General features: G+C 46.3%; 1 protein-coding gene across 1 annotated transcript in view; it reads right to left on the bottom strand.

Annotated features, from left to right (window-relative positions):
* Nucleotides 1-11,111, bottom strand: part of MLYCD (malonyl-CoA decarboxylase) — a 15,610-nt gene extending 4,499 nt beyond the window's left edge. The window contains exons 1-3 of the mRNA XM_019634939.1: nucleotides 10,508-11,111; nucleotides 2,755-2,867; nucleotides 1,555-1,751 (exon numbers count right to left, since the gene is read on the bottom strand). Coding sequence (XP_019490484.1) covers nucleotides 1,555-1,751; nucleotides 2,755-2,867; nucleotides 10,508-11,047 — 850 coding nt within the window. The 5' untranslated portion in view covers nucleotides 11,048-11,111. The remainder of the gene's footprint in view (nucleotides 1-1,554; nucleotides 1,752-2,754; nucleotides 2,868-10,507) is intronic.
* Between the last annotated feature and the right edge of the window lie 10,420 nt (nucleotides 11,112-21,531).

The following is a 21,531-nucleotide window of genomic DNA, read 5'->3' as shown; positions in this document are numbered from 1 at the left end:
ATAGAGTAGCAACGAAAATAATTTTATGGTTGGGGGTCACCACAACATGAGGAAGTGTATTAAGGGGTCACGGCATTAGGAAGGTTGAGAACCGCTGACTTACACACACACACACACACTGTGTACGCACACATTCTCTCACATGCGCAGATGCTCAGTTCTCCACACTGGGAAGGCAGCTGCCCTCAGGGTAGGATGGGGGCTGCGTGGGCATCCAGGTCTCACTTATTTCATCATCGTGGGTAAGTCACTGACGCTCCCCTAAGCCTCAGTTTCCTTATGTCTGAAACGAGGACAATCGTAATGCTAACACCTAACACACAGGGTGCTCTCAGCAGTAATGCACGGAATGTGCTCTGCGGCTGGCAGGCGCAGAGCAAACACTCCATCGACATTATTGATATTGTAAATAATACCACACTATTCATGATATTCTGTCTCCTGATTTTTTTATGCAATAGTATGTCAGGGTTGGGTCTCCATGTCAAAAACATAAAATAAATCAATACTTAAATACATTCATAGAAATCCAACACATGTGAGGATGGACCAGATGTATAGGCCATCATTTCTTTAACTGATTTGTCCTCTACTGATGGGCAGTTAGGTTATCATTTCCAGCCTTCCAAAACTGTGGACAATGCTGCAATGAGCAACTGCCTGCACGCTTAGGTCTGAGGACCTTCCCAGGATAAATTCCTGAGTGAAATTTTTAGGACAAAGGAATGCATGTTTTACATTTTAATAGCTATCACCAAACTGTCCTCAGAGAAACTGTAATCACCTCTAGTGCGAGCGCGTGCAGGCTCCTGCAAACAGAAACCGTGAGGGATTTCTCCCGGTGACTGAGAACATCTGCTCATTTGCCCGCTCGATGTCTCAACCTCCAGATACTAGGAATGCTGCCCAGCACGCCCGTCCTGTGACCTGCTATCACCTCTCCAGGCTATTCCCATCCCAAAGCCCTCGCCCACTGCGCCTCCTGGTCTGAGCAGACCCGCGGTGCCCCAGGTGTCTTGCTTCCCCTCACCTGTCTTTACCGTCACTGAGGTCTGCTGTCCTAGTCCCAGTCCCCGCGCCGGTTCTCCTTCTGCCCCCATGCGCCTGCGTTCTCGCCAACTCCTTAAGGAGAAGCCAAGCTTGCCGCAGGCAGCACCCACCAAACGCGGCTCCCGTCACCTCCACTCACTGGGCAGCGCTCCGGGCCTGCGTCAGGCATCAAGCACAGAGACTACTGTTCGGTCTTGGAAAACTGCCCGTCGGCACTTTACAAATGCTGAAAAGTGGAACCCTGAGCCCTTCCATCTCTTCTCCCCCCACAGCGCTTTTATGCCTCACAACAATGTTCTGTGATAGACTTCGACCAGGTCTCAACTCAGTCAGCAGACGCGGGTGCAAGCTCTCCTCATTTCCCAACTGTCTACACACTACACACCTACATGCTGTAGCTACAAATCTGGAGAGTTCATCCAGCCAATTCAAAAATCCACAAACGCCTACAGCGGTTTATTTTTTGAAAGGGGATAAAAGCAAGTTTAGAAACGCCTGAGGGACTCTGCGGGACGCCCGCCTTGTCCTGAGCGTCGGCAGGTACCTGGATGTTGCTGGAGATCTCACTGGTCAAGGCCACGTGCAGAACCACCAGGGGCTCCCCCGGGGTGGTGCAGTGAGAGAAGAAGTAACATCTTCTGTAAGGGCCAACGCGTCGCTTCATATCCATCCAATTTTTCACAGGATGCACAGCCTCAGACCTGACGAGAAGGTTATAAAGAGTTAGGACAAACGTACAATTTACAGGCTAATTCACCATTGCTGATTCTGATTTGTATTAGTCACTAACGTCAAATAAATTCTTTAAATACAGCTTCAATCAACGCTTCAGGAAAATTCAAAGAAAATCATTTTAACATGAGATAGCACTGACTGAGAGGAACTGTAGTTAATGACCATTTTTACACCCAAAATTGTGCTCTAATTTTTAATACCTGGTCTTAAGATTAGTTTGCGAGGCCATTGGGAAGCAGTTATGCAGAAGATCTGAATGCAGAAACCTAACCAGACGCTCTCTTGGTGAACATTTTATGTCTTTTATTTCCTTGGAATCTCTGCAGTTTGAAGTCAATGTTGCAAACACACAGCTCTCGGTTCCATTTGGCTACAATCTCATCCAACCACTATTTTGTTTTCAACACATGAAACAGCGGCAGGCACCATCGGCCCCTCCAGTCTGTCACGCTTCACAGAGTATAGCATTTTCCAACCCTTAGCTTCTGTAAGGCCACATGGAATGCGAAGGGGTGGTTAAGAGCGTCTCCTGTCTGTAGGAATTGCTGTGACACACTAGCCTGCATTTCCTTGTGTCTGGGACTCACTGGAATTATGTATTGATAGAGTTAATTCAGACATTTTATCCAAGGGAGAGATTTTAACAACTAGATGAGATAGATGCCGTTTGGATTACTACATGAAAACGCCTGGTCCAGTGAATTCATACAACTCTGATAATGGGGTCTTGGGAAAAAGGGGGCCCACGTGCTTTAAATATGAGGACATAGGGAGACCTTGCGTAGAGGTTTGCCGGCTGATCGGTTGTAGCCATGCCCTTTCCTCCTCCACAACCGCGACGTCCGCTAGGACAGCCAGAGCATCGTGAGTACTGTGTTTTGGTTTTAAAAGGCTTGGAACAAGATGTGCATGTGGCTAGAGACTGGCTTTCAGCTGAAATACAAGAAATGTGAAGACCTGAACACTCACTCGCTGACTTTCTGAAGCACCTCACAGGACGAATGCCAGGTCACCCGTTCCAGGTTCAGGAACCCTGAAGAAAACCATTCTGAGAGCATGCCTTTCAGCACTCCATTCATTTCCTGAAAAGGAGAAGAGAAAGTGTCAGCCTTCCCAGGAGAAGAGATCAAGCCCGTCTCTGCATCGTCGCCAGCACAGTGAATTAAAACACCAAAACGCGACACCAAAGGAGACTGTGCAAGAGGATGAACTCTCCGATGGCCTTTTCTGAGGCCGCTCTACTGAACTCCTCTTATCTCAGCCAAGTTAGACTGAATGCGGCTCTCCATTTAGACTTTACTCCTTCAATCTGTAAGATACCTGAATGGGAGTATTCAATCTGCACTAAGTTTCCCAAATCAAATAATATATTCCAATTCATTCACCGTCTCGTGAACACCACTGAAAATATAGTTACTATAACAATGCCTGTACAGGCAGCAGGGAGCTTAAGTCCTCATCCCCTCAGGAACAGGTTTTGATATGCCAAAACATCATTCCTCTTTCCTAAGAGAAGCAAGCACTGGCCCCACTGACCGGAATTTGTCAACTCTGAGATGCGTATTTTCATAGTTCAACACCTCTGAAGTCAGGATGCATCTTTCAAATGATGGCAGGTCACAGTTTAACTGGTAGCATTTTTTTTCTCAGTGGAACATAAAATAATAGTGTCTCTGAAAATCAATGCATTTAGATTTGATGAAATTATTCTAATTTCAGTTATTTATATCTGATCTATTTCCAAAAATTATGAGTCAACTTTACCATCAAAGATACACTTGCACCAAAACCTTTCAGGAAGACTAGAACAAGGTGTGCATGAGGAAACGAGATCAGCAGAGCCATCTCAGGTTAGCCTGCTGTATGACATGTGCATGTAACAGCAGTGAGCGGCGAGGGGAGGCGGGTAAATCTAGGGCCAACTGGGGGAAGACACAAGCAGTCAGACCTGGACCGAACTTAATGTAAAGACGAGCTTTGGAAAAGCTGGGGCTGTCCAAAGAAGTCATCTTGGGACAGTGTGAACCTCCCCATGGGATGTGACCGAGCACAGGGCTGACAAGAAATGGGTGAAGCTGTTTTAAAAGGGATTTAAGCACTCCACAGGAGGCTGGACCAGATGCCCTTTGCAATTCCTTTGACCTCTCCACTGATTGTGTAATCTAGTCTCATTTACTGGGCTCTGAGCTTTGTAAAGGCAGAGGTCATTTCGGATTCATTCCTCTGGTTCCCACAGCATTCACCTGGGCCATCCATGTGGAAGATGGCCGAACAGACTGACATTAAATGAAAAAGAGAAAAACTGGGGAATGGTGATTAGGAAGTGGCAGGAAGGGAGGACAGGAGGTGTCAGTTGCTGTGCAATACAGACTGGCTCCTTAGAACACTGTACTTACGGCACTGAACTACTTCTTAATCTTCCTGGGGGCCTCACAGCCTCTTGAATATGTGCCAAAAACCAGGATCCTCGCCCCAGAAAAATGCAAACATATTACATTTTGCATACAATCTCCTGGGGTTCATGGACTCTTTGAAACACATCTGTGGATCATTTCCAGGGGTTCATGGACCCCGCGTTAGAAACCTCTGCACTGAATGGTTAGCAATGGATCAGCCAAGTTCCATGTAAGACATACTGGCATCTCTACTACACTCATAACAGAAAAAAGCCAGAAATAGCTAGTTTCAGTATTAATTCAGTATTAATTATGAAGGAAATGGTTTCGCTGATGAAAGCTCTGTCTAAAAGTTTCTTCATTCTATTTTGGGCTATTGACAACTATAAAATGGAACACTGGTACATGAGAACTGGGAATCTAGGTTAAAGGTTACAAGTCTCCACTGCTTAGTTCTGACACGGGTACAGCTGTTCAGGCTGCAATTAACCACTCCACGCAGCAAGGTTTCTGGATCACAGAGAACAGGAGGGAAACAAATCGCTTGTGCTTTCTGCTCATTAATCCTGTAATCATTTATCAACAATCCAAGACTCGGGGATACAACTGCTAGGAATATTGCGGTGATGCCAAACAAAGTCAGTGCTAGGTTTCAGTTTTTTCTGTACTGCTAATTCCAGTTTTCCTGGATGACAGTTTAGAAGGCCAGTCAACCCTCCCTTTCAGCAGAGAAAAAGCTGTCTCCCATACTCTCTTCTGAAGTTTCTGGCCATCAAGATCTCCCCATTTTGGGTATGTGAAGAATGGTTACTTCTCATTGCTCAGAAGCCCTGAGCTGGGGAAGGGAGCTGAAAGCAATCGGTGAGGGTCACTGAACTAAAGCTACAATATTTTGGGTACAATTCCAATTCCAACTCATGCCAGCTGCTACCCACCACGTGGCTAGGGCGCACTTTCCTATCTATGAATAAGTTCTTTTCTAGTCTAGCTAAGCACAGAATTTAGAACCAACAAAGACCACTATACTACCTTAAAAGCAAGACAAGCCACCAAAAGAGGTTGTAAAACAGTGTCTAGCACAGCTGGGCACTGCAACGGTGGGGATGCCGGCCGTTTGACACACGTTTAACGCCTTCTGCTAGGTTCCATCTCTGCTTCTGTTAAGGCCCGCACATCTCTCCTTTTACCACGTCTATGTTTAAAATGCCCATCAAGAAACCCTCTTGGGCCGGCCGAGTGGCTCAGTTGGTTCGATTCCCGGCTTGAGCTGAGCTGCCAACAGGTGGCAGGATGGCTCAGCTAAAAAAATTTAAGAAGAAAAAAAGAAACCCTCTCATTTTCTAAATGCCAACTTCCCTCTAGTGCACACAAATCGCTGAACAATGCTCAGGCCTTCTGCTATAATGGGGTTCAGTTCAGTTTCATTGGGATTTTATCTGTAAGAAACCTAACTCTTCAACCCAAATGGGCCTTTGGGAATGTCTCTGGAGAAAAACAAAAGCTTATAAACCACACACACAGAATGCACACACAGTCCCACATACCCCCCACCCCAACACACACACACACACACACACACACACACACACACCAAACCTATAAGCAGAGCTGGACACACCTATAAATTCACAGGGCATTTTGTTTAGGAGGTGTCAGCACACGGCATTCACATATGGGATCTGCCATCTCAAAAAACACAACAGATATTTGACCTTTGCCAGGTTATAAAAACTTTCTTCAATGTAGCACTTTTATCTTCCCAGGCAGAGACTTGAGACTGATTCTGAACTTCCAATCTAAAAGGATTTACGACTCCCTATGGGAGAAAAGAAACCTTGCTGATTTAAAATATCCTAGGAGAGGTACACCCCCACCAGGCCTCAAGGCCAAATTGGTCTTCACACACTTGACATGGAAGCCTCAATCTTCGGATTCTTTCCGTATTTCCAGTTATCACCTTGGTCAGGGACCAACGTCTTGACAAATTGTGCCCTCGTCCATAAGCAGACTTTTACCAAAGCTCCACCATATCCCTCAGGGCATTTCTTAGAAGAGAAGCAGGCTGACCTTGAGCACACACACCCACCACTGGCTGAACCTTTCACCTCAGTGCAGAGCCAACTGGCCCAGGGAGTTAAGTGACTTGGCTAAGATCACTTAAAATCATGCCTTTAACCAGCGAATGGCAAAGACAGGGCTGGGAGCCAGCCTCTTCCTTCCACACCCAGCGCTTCCTCCACTATTGCCCGCTGTCCCTTAGGAGACCCCACATCAGCATTCTTTCTGGCCTCCAATTGCTGGTTACTCGACTAAGCCAGTGTGTGTCCACCTGACTTTACCTAGCAAGTCCTCAAATCAGCAGGGGCCAGGCCACGGGTGACAGGGTGCCTGCTGTGCGCACACAGTAAGGGGTGCTCACATCTGCATCATCTGCGGAGGGAGGGAGCCCCCCACGCCCCCAACCTCACAGGCTCCTGCCCTAAAACTTCATGTGCAAAACAAAGAGTTCTGGCTGTATCGCCTCTTTTAACTTGGATGTAAAATACAGAATGAGGTAGAAGGGAATCAAGATGGACATGAATTGATTCTGGTACAGTATCGGATTGCAGTGACAATTTCTATGGATTAAATAAAAAGGACTATTCTCTGAATGATTTCAATAATAGGGATTTTTAAAAGTTTTATGTAACTATGGAGAGCAAAGAGACTCACCAGATTTAGCCACTAACAGTCAGACACAGTAGAGAGAAGGGTGAGATTTCTAGACAAAGAAACGGAAGTGGCATGATCGAAACTAGAAAAGGCTTCTGCACCCAATGCGTCCGACCCCATGCAGTGGCACAGGTCAGGGTATCACATTTATCCTTTGTTAAGAAATATCTTCGTTCCATGTGGCTTTTTTCCATGTAGGTGCGCAATGTCTTTTTCCCTCGTGTGTGGACAGGGTTAAAAAACAAGGGAACCCTGAACGTCTGAGGACCTGGTGCTGCTGGCAGCTCTGGGTTTCCCCAGGGCAAGCTCCTCTCTCCTAACAAGTCAAGTTTCAATGTCATAGCTTTCAGCTGCCACGATGTTTCTTCTCACCAGCACAATAACCAAGTTTTCTCGTGTGGGCAAGAGCAAGGGGGTATATTCAGTAATGTGTCAGAGAATCAGAGGATTTGGAACTGGATGGGACACTGGAAATCACCCGGGGCCAATGCACGCTGAAATCTGCCAGGGGCACTCCAAATGTCTGATATGATGTCTCTCTCGGCTGTGCAGAAACCTCCAAGCCCTCTTGGCTTTCTTCCAGCCTCAGAACTCTGTGAGTGGAGCCGTCCGGCATCAAGACAAATGGGAACGATTGGTATGCTGATTCTGTCTTACAGTGGGGGTACCCAAAATGCTTCATTCATCATTTTGCTATGCAAGAAATTAAAGACAAGGTTCCAAGTTTTTAAGGAGCTGATCTAGTTGGGGGGGAGGGGGGGGGATAATACATTTCAAACACTAAATTCTGTGGTTAATATATAAAATGCAAGTGAGGGGGGCAGATAATAACACGTCATGAAGCTCAAAACCGGGTGAGACCACTTGGAGCCAGAGTGGTTGGCAAAGCTGAGTGAATGAGCTGGAGGTGGAGGTAGCCCTTACTCTACCAGGCCTCCCAAGCAGGAATCACACAGGGTTCAGGGACTTTCTATCCAAGAGCCTGGTTGGCTAGAGAGGAGAGTCTATGGAGAGGAGCAAGTAATGGAGAGTAAAGCTGGAAATGCCACCCAAGTGTGCATCAAAATGCCAAAGGAAAGACACTAAATGTGATCCTTCTGGCACGAGAGGCTTGATGATTTTTCAACAAGGGAGTAAAGACTGACCTGTGGTTTTAAAGAAAGATGGACACTGGGATTGCTGATAAGATTCTTGGAAAAAATAAATACAATCACAACTGGAGAATACTGAACTCCTCATTCACTGAAACTAAATAAAACAAAGCCATCCACTAACTCGATTGTTTTATCTTGCCCATCTCCCCATTTTATAGAAAAAGGCAAAAATTCTCAGAGAACAAATCTATTTTAGACCTAGTTAAATAATCAACTCCAAGAGTCATGATGTAGTGATGAACTATACAACTGTGGAGTCATCGAGTTGACGACTTGAGTTGCAACTCCCACCAGCTCTGTGCTCTGGGCACTGTACTTGACCTTGAAAAGTGTAAATCACCTTATCTGTTAACAGTTCCCTATGGCTTGCTGAGGATGAAATGAGCAAGTTCATGAAAAGCACTTAGCACCCACCATGCCTGCTACTAACTCTTCCCATTCTATATAGAATGGAATCTCCTGGATCTAGTGACCCTAGAGCAGCGGTTCTCAACCTTTCACAGGGGTCGCCTAAGACCATCGGAAAACACATATTTTCGATGGTTTTAGGAACGGAGACACCACTCCTCTATCCGTCCCCCGGCCCACATGCAGATACGCCCGCATACGAGTACCCGGCGACCCCTGTGAAAGGGTCGTTCGACCCCCTAAGGGGTCGCGACCCACAGGTTGAGAACCGCTGCCCTAGAGCCTAGAGCATGCCTCATACAAGATAAATACCAGCTGGCTGCATGTCAGATGGATGGATGGATGGATGATTTCATTCTGAGACAGGTAACATTCTACCTAATTCTCCAGTCTCCTATGCAGTTAGAATCAAGTTCCAGAAGGATCATCATCAAGTACTGGTTCCTGCTTCAAGAAAAAAAGCCTGCTTGGATGGCAGACTGTACCCAAGCCTCCCTCGAGGGGAGTCAGATGGGAATGCACAGTGTGTGGAACACGAATCAGACTGGGCTTGAGCCAGGAACATGATCAGTTCAACACAGTAAGACCACATGACTGATCTGGTGCTGGTGGAATTAACAACGGTAGCTTCTCAGTCTGTGAAGGTCTGAGGCCCTAGGTAACACTAGTATTGTAAATTAACCAGTTTCCCGAGAAATCAAATCATAGCCACCATTATCACTGAGATTAATCCCATCCTTAACTACACCCAATTTTTGCACATTTAAAGCTAAGTAGCCAAGAAAGTTTTTGATAACATCATAACTCATGATAAGGAGGATATGAAGTGTCGATTTGAATTACCGTATTTGTATGTAAAAGACTTGTATAAGACGCACCCTTTTTCGAAAAATTTGGGGTCTAAAAACTGGGTGCGTCTTATACAGTGGTTGTATGAGCCCAAAAACAAGCGTGAAAAAAGCAGGAAATGCAAATAAAAAAAAAATCTACAACCACTGTATAAGACACACCCAGTTTTTAGACCCCTAAATTTTCGAAAAAGGGTGCGTCTTATACATGGGGAAATACGGTATCTCTTTGCTCTAAATTCTTGGTTAAGTCATACCATCTCAATGTGTTTCCTTTACTGTGAACGTGGACATGCATATCACCTCTCTCTGAGGGAGGCAATAAACACTAAAACTATCATGCCAGTGTTAAGAGTTCTTACATGAATTAGGACATACCGTTCAATTGTTCAATTTTTTAAAAGCCAATTGCACAATAACATTCTGAATGTCAGAACTTCCTGAAACTTTTACATCATTCGTTTACTCAAAGAGCAAGTTAGTGGTCTCACCACATTTAATACCAAGTAGTATAAAAGGACTATATTCAACCATCGGCAATCTTTCAAGTCATCATTATCTAAATCTGAAAGTATGTATTTGCATCTAACATGAGCTCACGGTGCTGAGCACCTGATTACCTCAAGAAGTCAACTTAGAATCATGTTTCAGGGCTGCTCTCAAGAAAGTAAAAAGCCTGCCCAAAGTTCTGCAGCAAAGCGAAGTCCAGAAGGCACCCAGGCTCCTAGACAAGGGACGACCTCAAATTCCAGTCATCTTTGTGCTGTTTCCCTGGACTTCTTAGGACGATGGCTTATTTTTGCTGACACCATCCGGGTTTTCAGAAAGGCTGCCTGATGCCCAGTTTGGTATTCATTCAAGTATACTACATAGAGATGAAGTCTGCCAGCTAAAATAATAAAAAAACAGACTTTATGAAGCACTCTAACCATGAACGAGACAGGGCAGTCACCTTAAAGGTAGGCGGGTGTCCTTTCTGGTAAGCACTACATAGTAAGGACTGGAGCAAGACATGACTAGAAGGAGCTAAGGACTCAGAAAGTATGGGAAGGGGACGGGGTTCAGGGGTCTGTAACTCATGACGAGGTGTGCAGGGCTTCAGGCAGGGCAGGCGGAGTGTTTGGGGCTTGAGGAGCAGGTGAGGACTATACTGGGAAGACTACCAAGAGCGCACGGCGGGGGCGCGACCCGGGCTGGGCCTTACCCGGACGTGCGGCCCCTCCACCAGCTTGAGGGCCTGCGCCTCGAGCAGGTCGGCCCGCAGCTGCACCAGGAAGCGCACGCCGCCGTCCAGCTTGCTGATGTGATGGAAGAGGCCGCGGTAGCGCGGCACCAGGGCGTAGCGGAGCCGGTCCTCCGCCTGCAGCAGCACGGCGGTCTCCCGCGGCTGCTGGTGCAACTGGAGCACGCCAGCGCTCTGCTCCATCACTTGGCTGTGGTCCACACCGAAGCCCCCCGCCAGGCGGCCCAGCAGCTCGGCGCGCTCGGCAGCCTCGGCCAAGCCGCCGTAGAAGCTCACGAAGTCCGCGCACTGGTTCTCGGCTGGCGCCGGAGTCTTCTCGCGCAGCTCGTAGGCGGGCATCGCGGGCACGGAGCGGCGCAGCAGCTCGTCCATGGCCCGCTCTAGGGCGCCCGCCGCTGCCGTCCCGCTCGACAGCCGGGGTCCGGGCGGCCGCTGCGGCCGTGGAGGGAGCCGCAGAGGGAGGAGGCGCCGCGCCGTCAGCCCTGGCCCAAGGCCTCGCATGGCGCCAGAGGACAGCTGCCCAGAAAGCGCCACCGCTACCGCCGCTGTGTTTCCGGCTTCCGACTTCCGGCGTGCGCCCACCCCATTGGCCGAGGTAGGGAGACTGGCGGGGCGGAAGCCAATGGGAGGGCGCTGCGGCGGGACTGGTGCGGGGTGGGGACGGGGCGGAGCGCGGCCTGAAGCCAAGTGCGGCCAAAGGTCGCGGCCGGTTGGCGAGGCTGTCAGTGGCTTCAGGCTCGCCACTGCCCTGTCCCCTAGCCACCCAGTCACCGTCTTTGCCTATCTCCCCACCGCGTACGCGCCTCTTATTCTCTAGCCGAACTCTCCAACCTCAAGGTGCATCAGAGTCACCTGGGGAACGTGATACGCATGCCGATTCCTGGGCCCTCTCCCCAGAGATTCGGATCCGCTGTGTCTGGGGAGGAGCCAAGAAATCTGCGTGCTTACGAAGTTTTGCGGCGGTAATTCTCTGGCCAGGTAGCCTAAGTGCTCTCAGTTCCTTGTCTGGGTCTGATTATACAAGTGACTGCCAGAACTGCAACCCTTCTCTCTCCTGAGCTCTGGACCCAGGTTCCAGCTGCCTGCTGGAGAGCTTTTCATGGATGGGGCAAACAGGGCTCTCCTGAGCGTCTTGTTCTCAACCTGTTCCTCCTTGGTTAGTCCTCATTCATTCATTTATTCATTCATTCAACAGAGTGTTTAACCGCCTGGTATGTGCCAGGTCTTATATATGAGGCACGGGAATAAAACAATGAACCAGACACACCTGATCGTGCCCCATGGAATTTACAGCCTGATGAAGGAGGCAGACGATAACATAACTATAAATTGTGATAAGTGCTATAAAAGCAATAAACAGGGTGGAATGACATAATACAGCAGGGCCAGGGTGGACCTTCCACTGTGGGCAGGGTCATCAGGGAAGGCCGATCTGAGGAGGTGGCGTTTAAGCTGAGACCAGAAGCTGGTTATGGGTTGGGAAATGGGGGGAGGGGGCGGAACAAGCAGACCGATCCATTCTTCCAAGTTCAAAAGCACAGTTTTTTATGACCTCTGCCCTGCCCTTTGTCCTAACATCTGAATTTTATTGATTTCTACTTCAAAAGGTCCCCTGAATTCATCTCTTTTCTCTGGCCTACTGCTCCTATAGCCCATGTCACTTCTCACCAGGACCACTGCAGTAAACTCTTTGCTTCTAGGCTTAATCCTTTCAATCCTTTCTTTATCAGCTGCTAAGTGAACTTTCTAAATTATCCATCTAACCATGCCATTCACTTGCTCAACAACCAAATGCTTTAGCATAACAGGCAGAGCCCGGCACCAACGATCCCTGCTCCCATGTCTAGCCCCGTCTTTTGTCTCTTCCTACCTCATGTCCCTTACTCTTTGGCCTGGTGGTTCCCAGAATTTTAGATTTGGGATCCATTTTTAAAACACTGGGAGGACTGACACAGAACTGGGCGGCAGGAGAGAGAGGTGGTTGTTGGTGGTGGTGTGGGTGTTGACGATGCCTGGAGTCGCCTTCAGTCTGTGGCCTCCAAACACATACCCGTTTTAGATAGTCTCTCCTTACAGGAGTGAGATTTCTATCATGGTTAATGAGAGACCGAAGGGAGTTGGCAGGGCTTGATGCCCAAAAGAAAACTCAGCCAGCAGCCCAATTTGAAAAAGAGAAGCCTCATCTAGATACAAAGGATGAAAGAGAGCATCAAAGAGGTTGCTGGGGACAGATGGTGGACAGTGTGCCCAGGGCAAATGGGTCTGGGACAGGGGCTTTTTTGTTTCTTTGGGGATGTATAGGGCACCTGACAATCAGTGGGTACCGGAGGGCGAATCCCTCCCTTTCTTCATCACATGCTGGTAACTGATGTCCCATTAAAGTCCCTCTGACATCCCCCTGATGTGGATGTGAGGAGAGAGATGTGTGCAGGCACTGCCTAAGCCCTGTACACACCTCTAACATGACCAACGCTTTATTTAGCACCCACTAAATGCCATCCACTGTTATTAGCCTTTAAATGCATTATCTTGTTTAATCCTTACAATAACTCTCCCTGTAGGGCAAGAACTATTATTCCCATTTTATAAAGGTGGACACGAGGCACAGAGAGATACAGGGACTTGCATAAAGCCTTGCAACTAGTAAACAGCGGTGGTGGTTCCTAGATGTTGCCGAGACTGGAGTGTGGAAGGACTATTTGGACACAGGCTGGTCTTCCTCCAAAGTCTGTGCTCTTTCCACCCCAGCATCCTGTCTCTGTGAAAACGAGAATTTCTATGTTCTTTAGAGTTGAGTTTGTCTTGGTGCTGAAATGTTGCTGTAAATACAGAAGAGACAGGAATCTAATCAATACCAAATCCCTCCCACATGGCAGGTAGTTTACTGTAGTTAATCCTCATGTCAACTCTGTCAGGTAGTTGTCCCCAACTACAGATGAGTCCGAGGCTTGAGGGGTCACATGACTTACCAAGGTCATCTTGTTAGTGAGAGGCAAAGCCCAGGTTTGAGCCTTGTCTACCAACTTCAAAGCTTTTCCTTTTTCTAAGTTATGTTTCTACAGAGGTTTTCCTTCCTCAGAGGCCATACAGGAATCATCCATTTGCTCCCCAGTTCAATCCCAGTGATGATGGGAACACATAGGTATTATTTTATTATGGGGGGGGAGCGCTCAAAGGGAGGCGAGCCCTAAGAGATATTAAAATTTATGAAGCTCCAATAATGAAAGCTGAATGACTAGGAAAACATCTATGAAACATACAGGAAGTCCTGAGAGGGACACAGAAGTGCCTGGGAATGTCTGTGTGATAACGGTAGCATTCCACATTGGCTGGGGAAACAATGGTTAACTTAGAGAGGCTCTCAGGAAAAAGAGCAAAGGTGGTTCCTAACCTCAGACTGTACAAAATAAATTCTAGATGGTGTAAGCATTTACATTTTTACACAAAATGAATAAAGAGTATCAGAAGAAAATGATCTCAGGGCAAGAAAGGTCTTTTGAAGTATGGCACAAACTCGAATCCGTAAAGAGAAAATTGGTAAATTTAATCACATGGAAAATTCTTTAAAAGTTCTTTATGGTTAAAAATCGAGAGACAAAAACTACCTTGGGGAAATATTTGCAAATTATATCACATCCAAATGGCTAATTTCCCTAATGTATGAAGAACTACAAAGCCATATGGGAAAAGACTGTCAACAGAACAGAAAAATAGAGAAAGAATATGACCAGAGGGTTCTCAGAAAAGAAAACCGAAATGGCTCTTAGTGGGGCTGGCCGGCAGCCGGCATGAGCTTTCATGAGCTGCCGGGAGCCACCATAAGCAGCAGTCCAATGGCCGGAGAGCGACTGCCTCACCCGGAAAGAGCGCAATGATAATACCAACATGGGCCAGTGAAGCGAGTCCTCCACAACTAGACTGAAGAACAAAAGGACAGCAATTTGTCTGTTCCCCTCCCCGAATTCCTCAATAACATCTTAAAAAAAAAAAAAGTGCTCAACTTCACTCATAGGAAAATGCAAATTAAAACTCCAATGAGTTGTCAGTTTTCGTTTATTGGATTGTAATGATCAAAAAGTCAGATAACACCCTGTGCTCCTGAGTACACTGTGGGGGAAACAAGCACCCTCTTAGGAGGGAAAATAAGTGTAAATGGTGGAGTAGGCAATGGTTCTCAATATGACACTAAAAGTACAAACAACAATAGAAAAATTAAAATTAAAAACTTTTATGCATCAAAGGACACTGTTAAGAACGTGAAAAGACCACACACAGAATGGGAGAAATATTTGCAAATCATATGCCTGATAAAGATCTAGTATCCAGGATACTATATAAAGAATTCTGATTTAGCTATATTTTAATAAAAATCTTTAAAAAAAAAAGAATTCCAACAACTCAACAATAAAAAGGCAAACTACCCACTTAAAAAATTGGCAAAGGAATTTGAATAAACATTTCTCCAAAGAAGATATGCAAATAACCAATATGCACATGAAAAGATTCTCAGCATCATTAGTCATTAGGGAAATGCAAACCAAGGCCACAATGAGCTATCACTTCACATCCACTAGGTATGACAATAATAATAATAAATTATAATTTCTAAAAAGGGAATAAATGGTAGTGAGGATGTTGAGAAATTGTATCTCTCATACACTCTTGGTGGGCATGTAAAATGGTGCAGCCATTTTGGATATCATTTTGGCTGTACCCCAAAAAGTTAAATATAGAGTTACCATATAGCCCAGCAATTCCACTCGTAGGTACTCAAGAGAACTGTAAACATATATTCACAGAAAAACTTGTACGTGAATTTTCATAGCCATATTCTTCATAATAGCCAGAATGGACCCAAATGTCCATGAACTGATGAATGGGATAAACCAAATGCTGCATACATATACAAAGGAATATTACTCAGCCATAAAAAGAGTGAAATACTGATACATGTTACAACATGGACGAACCTTGAAAACATTATGCCAAGTGAAATAAGCCAGGTACAAAAGTCCACACATTGTATGATTCCATTTATATGAAATATCCATAATCGGCAAATCTGTAGAGACAGAGAATAGATTAATGGCTGCCTAGCACCGAGGGAGAGGAGAGCTGGGAGTGACTGATAATGGCTATAGAGTTTCTTTTCAGTGATAAAAATGTTCTGGAATTAGATAGCAGTGAAGATTGCACACCACTGTGAATGTGCTAAAAACCACTGAATTGTACACTTTTAAATGGCTAAAATGGTGAATTTTATGTTATGTGAATTTTATTGAGAGAGAGAGAGAGTCCCAGAGGGATTAGTATCTCTTTAGCCATTCAGTAGAAAGAATCTGATTGGTCCAGCTTGGATCAGGTGCCAGGATGGGACAGGGAGACACAGATCAAGCAGAGCTGAGTGGGGGGATGGTCACCCTATTGGGTGGGGACACAGTGTTCAGAGGAAAGGGGTATAGGCTGGGCAGTTGTCTTGAAAGATGTCTACTTTAAGTATAAAAAAATAGTGTTAAAGAAAATCTTGGGGGAAATAAATCACTCATAATTCTAGCATCTTAATTACGCCAATTTTTATCTCTGCAAATCCTTCCAGTATTTGTCCACAGGCCAACATATTTTTCCAAGTTGTAATCACTGTGTTTGTGCTGTTTATTTCCTGTTCTTTTCACTTCCCATCATCTCACAAACATTCCCCATGTTTCTAAATCACCTTCATAATTATCTTTTTTAATGGCTGCATAACATTCAATTGAGTTGATGTACCATAATCTCTTAATCACTTTGCCATTTCTGGATATTTACATGGTCTCTAATTTATATATATATATATATATACACATATATATATATTTATATACATATATGTATATATATATGAGATATATGTATCATATATATATATATATATATATATATATATATATATATCATACTGCAGGAAATACCTTGGTGCATACTGATTTTTTTCTTTACGGCAATTGCCCAAATTACTTAAAAAGACCAAATAGGATAAATTTCCCCATGAAATGTCAAACTAACCAAGAAACCTACCAAGAAAAGAGGCTCATAAACTTACTGAGACAACTGGGAATGCAGTCGCAATTCCTGGAGATTCTCTCGTCCCCTCAGGGAAGCCTCTATTCTCACTGGTGTGTTTATGCCTCTCCCTGAACTGCTATGAATATACTAATGTAGATTTCTGTCTTCATGTGGGTCCTATCCAGGTTGGTTGTTTTTTGCTGTTATAGTGCTACTCTGAACACCCTTAGACATGCCTCCCAGTCCCAGGGCACGCATGCAAGGGTCTCTCTAGACCAGTTTCTCAACCTTGGCACACTAGACATTTTGGGGGATCACTGTTTGTGGTGGGACCGTCCTGTGCATCATGGGATGTTTAGCAGCATCCCTGGCCATCTGTAAAACAGGTGCGGTGGTGACAGTACTGCCTCATAGAGCAGCTGTGGAAACGGAGTGTGATATTGTGTGCAAAGTACTTGGCACGCTGCTGGGGACTGAAGGAACTCAGTCCCTTCTGAGTTAGTCCTTCTGTTTGCCCGAGACAGGAGCGAAGAGGAGCCCCATTGAAGGTACTCTTCAGCTGAGGAGGGGACAAGAGCCTGTGATGCTGGCGGGTGTGGAGGGGCGAGAAGAGACCCTGTGAACAGCAATGACTGACAGGAACCCAGAGGGAAGTGCTGGGCGGGAAAGGGGTGGGCCTGGGGCCAGCAAACCAGGTGTTTCCAAGGACAGAGCTCTGGCCAAGCCTGCAGGGACCTTGCAGGGCTTACACAGTGGTCAGTGTGTAAAGGGTGCGAGAAGAGGGCCTGCTCAGAGTCCCGTCTCTGTTCCTGTTCCCTGGCTTTAATTCCCTGTGGGTATATATAGCAGCCCTCACTCATCGGGTGTACCATGTGAAAAATATCCAGGTACAAAACACTATTATACATGATTCCAGTTTTATTTTTTTAAAAAGCATTCGGGAAAAAAGTTCACCAAAACGTTAATAGTTATTTCTGAGCGATGGTATTTCTTTTTGAAACTGCCTTTTAGATACAGTTTTGAGTTGCCTGATTTTTTTTTAATTAAAATGAACATGCATGACTTTTAATAATTAGAAAAAGCCATATTTCCCCCATTTCCATTTTGGATTGGGAAAAAAGAACCTATATTCATCTAGCTTCATAACTGGAGCCTCTTCCAGAAAGCTGCGCTTCGTTCTCACTAGACATGATTCGATGCCATGAACATTTGGAGAGCACCTGCTCTGCGCCAGCCTGGGCCCTGGTGTGACAAGGATGAATAAAGCACAACTGCTTCCAGAGAGCGTAGAGTGCCCAAACCATCACTTCTGGTATTGGTAAACATGTAACATTTTCTGCCATAATAACTATAATTCAATCTCTTCCTGACAATTCAGTGTTCTTACCAAGACCCAAGTTGTTGTGAAATGCTTTGTTGAGGATAGACTCGTTCTTCTGGCATTATCGTCATGTTCCTGGGGGCTTCTGCAACACCAAGGGTCACTGACTCCTTTGAACGAAGTGGCCTTAGACGGTTAGGGTTTTCTTGCCACTCAGTAATAATAATGATGGTATTCGTATCTTCTGAGCACCGACTACGTGCTAGGAAATGTGCTAAGCCTTTCACATGCTTGATCTCACTTAATTCTCACATAACCCCATGAAGGAGGGTCTTTATTTAATTTCCCCACTTTACAGATGAGAAAACTGAGGCTCAGACAGGTTATGTCGTCTGCCCACGGTCACACAGTAAAGTGCCAAGATTTGAACCCATTTTGGGCTGATTTCAAGGCATAATAAGATGCTCATTCCTGTACCATAGCACTTCCCTATGTGCATGATATACTTTATGGGCTGCAGCAGACTGTGCGTCCCAAAGATGGCTGCAGTAATTCCTGTCCCCCATGTTCTTGTGGAATCTCACTGATTCTCCATCAAGGGGTAAAGCCTAATTCTCCTCCCTTGAATCTGAGTGGGCTTGTGTAGCGGCCAGGGAGTTTGCTGCTCAGATCTCCCGTCAAGAAAGAACTGTTAGCTGCAAGGAATGCAGTTAGCTGCTGCCTACAACTGTTAGTATACGCAGCATGCACCTCAGCTCTCAAGTCAAGGCCATGCCCTTCCTGGGCAGCCCCCCAATAACTCAGCAGGGCAGGGGTCAAAGGCCTGGCTGTTTCTGTCCAACATGGGCGTCCTCTAGTGCACAATCTTTGCTCCACAATGTGAGGTTGGGTTGGCCATGACTATCCAATCTGCATTGCCATCCGAGGCTCTCTCTGCCCCTTCCTGCACCCCCCACCCCCTTTCCCTTCACAGGTGTCAGGGCCACACTGTGGTCGGAAGGCTTTTCCTGTGCCATCCGGCTTCCTCCTACTGTCCTCTCTTAGGCATTACTCCCAATAAACCTCTTGTACTCCTAACTCTGTTTCAGCAACTGCTTCCCAGGGACTCATCTGACACGGCCTATTGCTGTCTTGTAATCAACAGAGTGAGGTGGAAGCATTACTACAGGACTTCTGAGGCTGGGGCATAAAAGGCGAGGCAGCTTCTATATTTTTTGCTGGAATACTTGCTCTTGAAACCTTCAGCTGCCATGTAAGCAGAGCAACACCCCTGAGGCGGCCATGTTGTGAGGAAGCCCAAACTAGCCCACATGGAAAGGCCCTGAGACCACACAAAAGGAGAGAGGGAGGGAGAGGAAGAAACGGAGGGAGTTTTTTGATTGCTGAATAACAAACTGCCACAAAATCAGTGACTTCAAACAACACTTTTAAAATCTCAGTTTCTGTGAGTCTGGACTTTGGGCATGGACTTTGCTTTAGAACCTCAAAAAGCTGCAATCTAGGTGTCTGCCAGGCAGTGGTCTCATTTCAAGGCTCACCTGGGGAAGGGTCCCCTTCCAAACACGTGTGGTTGTTGGCAGAATTTAGATCTTTGTGGCTGTAACAATCAGGGCCTCGGTTTCTTGCTGGATGTCAGCTGGAGGCTGTCGTCAGTTCCTAGGGGCTGCCCTCAGTTCCTTGCTACATGGGTCTCCTCAAAGCCGGCAAGGGAGAAAGCTGCCTGCAAGATGGAGGTCTTAATGCTCTGTAACATAATCACGGAAGTCAATTTTATCACCCTTGCTGTATTGTTACCTGGAATCAAGTCACACACCTGCATACTGTCACAGGGTGGGACCGCACAGTGGCATGATCACCAGGAGGTGGGCATCACAGCGGCCACCTGAGCACCTGTCCACCACACCCATCAACAGTAGAATAGATAAATGAGGTGTGGAGTATCACACAGTGGGCTGCTCTATGGTAATGAGAATGAGCAACCTCAACCTCATGCAACAATATGGGCACATCTCCAAACAGTATGAAGTGAAAGAAGCCAGACACAAACGAGTTCATGCTATGTGATTCCACTATATAAAGTTCAATAATTGTCCAAACCAACCTCTGCTGTTAGAAGTCAGGTTACCCAGGGGTGGGGGATAAGATACGAGGTGGGTTTTGGGGCTGTAGTCATGTCGTGTTTCTTGATCTGGATGCTGGCTAGAGGGGTACATTCCTTTACTGAAAACTCATCATGCTAAGCTCACTTCTCTGTATGTGGTTATGCATCAAAAGCTAAAAAAAAAAAATTGACCCAAGAAGTGAAAAACCTGAATAACCATATATGACACTGAAATAATAAAAGAGCTATGATCATTCCCTAATGGTACCCCCACGCAAAGCCACCTTGAACTGAGCCATACACATAGCTCAGCTCTACCAAATCTTCAAGAGATGCATAATTCTTCCCCCAGCTTAATGCTAGCTGATGGTTTTGCACTGCATTCAAAATAAAATGTGCACCCCATGGCCCACATGACCCTTTGTGTTCCAACCCATCTAGTTCCACCATCTCAACTCCTACCACCCCCCTGTTGCTCTGAGGCCCCAGTCACACTTGGCGTCTTTCAGCCCCTCCAGTGCACCAGGCTCTTTCCCACCTGTGGGCATTTGCACATGCTGTTCTCTCTGCCTGGAGCACAAGTTCACCTCATTCTTTAGCAGGCAGGCTCCACTACGTTGTTACTTCTCAGAGAGGTCAGTCTTACCCAATCTCTCTCTCTTACCCTCACCAGCCACTTCCTTGCTGGCTCCTTCGCTCCTCTGTCAAAGCCCTTTATTTCCATCAGAGCACCTATCACAAATATATAATTATTTATTGATTTACCTTACATTTGATTTGTTTCTTTCTTCCCCACTAAGATGTAAGTTCCAGGGAAGCAGGGGCCCCACAGGCCTTGCACTCCGTCCTATCCCAGGGTCTACAGCAGTGCCCGGCCTGAGGTGTCTGCTGGGTGAACAGCAGCACTTGGTCCTTGTGACATTTCCCAGTTCACATGTCCTGTGAGAGAGGGACCCGCGGAGGCTGAGAAGCCTCTCTGAACCGTTTTCAGGTTCTGAAGCGGCTGTGTAGCCCAGATCCAACCACCCATGGCCAGGGGAGCTGAGCTCTGAGGCAGTTCCTCCTGAACGCAGTGGGAGGGGCTGTGGAAATGATGCTGGTGACATCCTCCATGACTTCCCGTTTCCCATTTCTTCATCCTCCAAGCCTACCCAACTCCTTGCCTACCCTTTCAGGTTGCATTTCTTTGGTGAAACCAACACTGGTTGGTGGGTCTTTTCTTCCCAGGAGGCGGCAACAGGTGGCCTGTCCCCAAGTCCTTTGCACAGGCTGCAGGCAACAAGAGCTCTCTGCTCCATGCTCTCCCCAGAGCCTGGCTGTGAAGATGGAGGGGAAGTGCTGTCACCACAGGACGGGACATTAGTCGGCTGAATCGATGTCATTTCTGACAGACCCAGGCCAGAGAGAAACAGATTGGCTCCTTGAGCTGAAGGCTGTATAGGCTTTTCCAAAATGGAGTGAAAAATGGCGGGAGTAAAAAGCTAAACAAGCAAACGCGCCATAGCGAGCATTCCCTTTTCT

Source organism: Hipposideros armiger, unplaced genomic scaffold (assembly GCF_001890085.2).
Source record: "Hipposideros armiger isolate ML-2016 unplaced genomic scaffold, ASM189008v1 scaffold_19, whole genome shotgun sequence".
NCBI classification, from domain to species: Eukaryota; Metazoa; Chordata; class Mammalia; order Chiroptera; family Hipposideridae; genus Hipposideros; species Hipposideros armiger.
The sequence above is the reverse complement of the archived record's forward strand: the minus strand, read 5'-3'. Positions and strand labels throughout refer to the sequence as shown.